The following is a 4,271-nucleotide window of genomic DNA, read 5'->3' as shown; positions in this document are numbered from 1 at the left end:
CTCCTCCTCCTTCTCCTTCTTTGTTTTTTTGAGACAGGGTTTCTCTCTGTATAGCTCTGGCTGTCCTGGAACTCACTCTGTAGTCCAGGCTGGCCTTGAACTCAAAAATCTGCCTGNCTCTGCCTCCCAAGTTTGGAATTATTTCTTATTTGTGTGTGTGTGTGTGTGTGTGTGTGTGTGTGTGTGTGTGTGTGTGTGCATGAGTGCACACCACATAAATGCTGGTGCTTGTGGAGGCCAGAAGAGGGCATGGAATCTGCAGCTTATACCTACCTGCCTGATGTGTGCTAAGAACCACACTTGGGTCCTCTGGTAACAAGTGCTCATGATCACTGAGCCCCACTTTTTTCCATCTTCAAAAATTATGTCTCTTGGCATTTTTATTCATTTGTGTCATTGTACTGTAAGAGTCCATGATTCTCCAAAGAATGATATCCCAAGCTCAAATAGTATGTAAACACAAAGAGTGTTTATCCTGCAGAAGTGCAGCATGCTGGGGTCTCCTCTTTACCAAACTAGAGACACACCCAAGTGAGCTTTGCAGGCCGGATTTAAAGCACACCAGGGAATTCCAGGGTAGGTGACCTCTGTGTTAATCTGTTGGGTACATCTCTAAGGCCATTCCATTACTGGGCTGTGGGGGGTTGGAAACTTGCTGGGGAGGTCTGGAAACTGTTACTGTGGAAGCAGCTGAGGAAGTCTGGAAACTGCTGCTGCCCCATTGTTCTTGCCTCAGGCCAAGTGGCTGGGACATTCCTTTACCTGGGTGTGAAGGCTGGAGCCTGGGATTTTTTCCATTAGTTATTGACTTGCCTGTGCCTGCCTGGACTTGCCCAATTTTTAAGCCTCATCTCTTTAACTGCAATTTGAATCTGTCATGGAGTTGGCCTTGTCTTCTCAGTAATTTGTTATTACACATTCTGCTTTCCACATCTGTGACCAGCCTGCCCCCTGCTTCCTGTGTCCCCTCTGGCTGGCCTCCTGTCACACAGATAACCCTGCCTTTTCTGCTTTCATGTCACCTGCATGCCATCATTGTTTTTTTTTCCCTTTTACGATTCTTTTCATGATCCCCTTCCTAGGTTCATGACCTACAAGCACAAACATACACTTACTGTTAGCATTCCAAGTTCTGCCCCACAGTTACTTGGCAACAGCCAGGTCTGCCTGACTCACTATAAAGGGGCTGCTTGCCCCCTCCTCTCTCTTGCTATCTCTTGCTCCTGCCTTCCTGCTCCAGTTCTCTCCCTATTCCCCTCCCTGCTCCCTCCACGTGATCATGGCTGGCCTCTACATCTCTCTCTCTCTCTCTCTCTCTCCCTTTCTCGTTCTCTACTACCCTCTTGACTCCCCTCCCCATGCCCTGAATAAACTATTCTATATTATACCAGTCCTGTGGCTGGTCGCTCAGGGGGAAGGGATGCCTCAGCACGGGCCTGCTGAGGTACCCCCTTCCCCACACCCCACCACACATCCACCAAAGCATACTCCCCCTTATCTTTTTATAAACGCATCACTTACAGTCACATACACGTATATGTGTATGCATACACATATAATTTAAATTCAGGTTCTTGTGTGAGGAGAGGGATATTTTCTGGTATCAAAGCAGGGCAGAAGTCTCTGGATAGAAGACAGCCTTCTACACAAAGACAGGAGAGTCAGGTATCTTGAGTGTTGAGCAAGGGGGTGGTCTGATGGCTACATCTGGATAACTGCAGGAAACTGTGGTCTGTGGCTGCTTCTTGCCCCGAGCCTATGGTAGGACAGGGCTCAAAGAACAGTTGGGACAATATATATTTGGGTTAAGTCTGAAGATCTGGCACTGCCCCAAGGGGAATCATGGGTCCTGGGTCCTGGGGTGTGGGGTTGCTGGGGTGGGGTAACTTAGTCAATGTCCCTTGGATCCTTCTCCAATCTCCAAAATATAAGGAGTTCAAAGTAGGCCGAGAGGGCCATGTGCCTCAAGTGAGGAAGAGCTAGATGGTATCAGAGGTCCCCCTGTGCTTCATGCATCTTTAAGGGAACTTGCACTTTATAGCCTGCTACTTTGTCCTTGTCCTGATGGGTCATGAGCACTCCAAGATGTAACACTTGTCCCTCAGGGTTTCCAGTCAGTGTCTGTGGGACACGGAGATCCAAGCAGAATCTCATCAGTCCATGGAGTCTGACTTCACTGTGGCCCTCATGATCTTAGTGGGACAGCAAGATGTTTGCCTGTCACAGCCTTCCACGGTGTGGCTGGATGGATGAAGGGGAAGTCTTGGGTGACCAAGTGAATGTTTCCACAACTGAGGAAGCTCATTGGCATTGGAGGAAGATTGTGCAGAACATTCTGAGGTTCTTCCACACCACAAGAAGCCTTTAGACTACAGAAAACAGTGATGAGGATAGACTTTGCATGTTTTGATCATACTGAAATAAGATGGTTGATAAATAAGTTTTATTTCACGATGCATCCAAAGAGCAAGTAATATGCCCCTACCCAATTTCTATTCACTTTCTTTGTTTTACGTTGTTTTTTGAGACAAGATCTTGTTATATGTCACAGGCTGGCCTTGAACTCACCATCCTCCTGCCTTAACTTTAACTTCCCCAGTGCTGGAATTGTAGGTAGCTGTCATGGTGAGTGGCTAATGCTTATCAGTTCTACTTTTAAAGATATGGGTGTTACCTAAAAGATTTGAGGTGTCTTAGTTTGTGATATGAGACCTACAAGTGCTGAACATGGTGCACTAACCACCATTTTAATCATTTCTCCTGGATCAGTTCAGCTTTTTGCTGAGCCTAAACTTCTGCTTTCAGGATATGCCTGGCCCTACATTAGCTCCAGCTGTACCTTACCTCTCTGGCATTAAACCGGCAGAGACTCTTGTTCCATGGGGTAGGTGTTCAGTTGCTCTCTATGCCCCTCTAAGCCCTGGGGACCTGCTCCACAGACCCAGGGACCCTCAGGGACCTGGATATCAGTCAGGCGGAGCTGCCCAGAGCTCTAGGGATGGGTTAAGACAGGCAGCTGTGAGCACAAACAGTTGAGCTTGCATCCCAACCACAGCCGGGTAGTTTGCAGATATGTCCCTTTGGGAGAGACCTCCACAGATGGTGACCATGGGCACTGGGGTGTGCCGGCTGGTGGTGGAAACCAGAGACAACCTGGGGTTTGGCTACACAGATCCATCTGCACTGGAATAGCTTCTGGCCACCAGAGGAGGAACAATCCTTTTGCCAGGAGACCTACACTGCAAGCCAGGCCAGAGTTGACTTTGGACTTGAGGGTCAATGAAGCTCAGAGTAGAACAGACACTGGGCACTATCCCCAGGCAGTGTGAAGTTCTCCTGCTGCTGCTGCTGCTGGGTCCAGTGGATGGTGTCCACCACATACTTTCCCCAAGCTCAGCACAAAGGAGCGGAGCTGTGGGCCCTGGGGCATCAGTGGGAAGCAGCAGGCCTAGCCTGTGGGCCCTTCCCGGCAGGTAAGGGACTTGCTTATGGGGGAATGTATGCGTGTAGGTCCACAGACTGGAGGTTGGAACGGGTGACTGGGAAGGAAGGTGGCCATTGAGGCCATAGGTGTGAGGAGGAAGGATCTGCCTAAGAGGAGGGAGCTGGGCAAATGCTAGTTTAAACCTAGTACCTTGCTCATTGCAAGGCCAGTGTTCTACCAATGAACCACACCCACAGCCCACCTCCCTTTTCCATTTCTTTTGAGAAGAGGTCCTGCTAGGTTGCCCAGGCTGATCTTACTCTCGGTAGCCTATGCAAGATTTGAACTTCCTATAGCTTTCCTAGATCTTCCTCCCTCCTCAGTCCTCTTTAGTAGCTGGAATTAAGACTGTGGTGCCAGGTTATTTTACTGTGCCATGGTCCTAACTCATTTAGAATTAACTGTGTGTGTTCATCTTAGTCAAGACGTTGCAGTTCTAGAAGTTTAGTCTTAGGTAATTATCAAAGCACCCATCAAATATTGTGAGGGTGTCTTGGGTCAGGAGGAGGAGATACCATGGCCATGGAGATCACCCAGTCAACAAGACCTTGCCTGTAAAGCATGAGGACTTAGTTCCGACTCTCAGCAACCATTCATCTACTATCAAGATACAATCACATGTTCTTACCCAGATAAATAGGGGAAAAAAAAAAAAAAAGGTTTGGTGTGGTGGCACACCTCTTATATCCCAGCAGTTGGGAGGCAGAGGCAGGCAAACCTTTGTGAATTTGAGGCCAGTCTGGTCTACATAGTAGCCTCATGATAGAAATAAAAACAAAAGAATCCT

The 4,271-nt window shown here is 48.3% G+C and overlaps 1 protein-coding gene across 1 annotated transcript in view; it reads left to right on the top strand.

Annotated features, from left to right (window-relative positions):
- The first annotated feature begins 3,183 nt into the window (after positions 1-3,183).
- Positions 3,184-4,271, top strand: part of Igll5 (immunoglobulin lambda like polypeptide 5) — a 3,565-nt gene continuing 2,477 nt past the window's right edge. Inside the window, exon 1 of the mRNA XM_021209752.1 lies at positions 3,184-3,473. Coding sequence (XP_021065411.1) covers positions 3,280-3,473 — 194 coding nt within the window. The 5' untranslated portion in view covers positions 3,184-3,279. The remainder of the gene's footprint in view (positions 3,474-4,271) is intronic.

The sequence above is a fragment of the Mus pahari genome, chromosome 12 (genome assembly GCF_900095145.1).
Source record: "Mus pahari chromosome 12, PAHARI_EIJ_v1.1, whole genome shotgun sequence".
Classification (NCBI taxonomy): Eukaryota; Metazoa; Chordata; class Mammalia; order Rodentia; family Muridae; genus Mus; species Mus pahari.
This window is presented reverse-complemented; position numbering and strand designations above follow the sequence as displayed.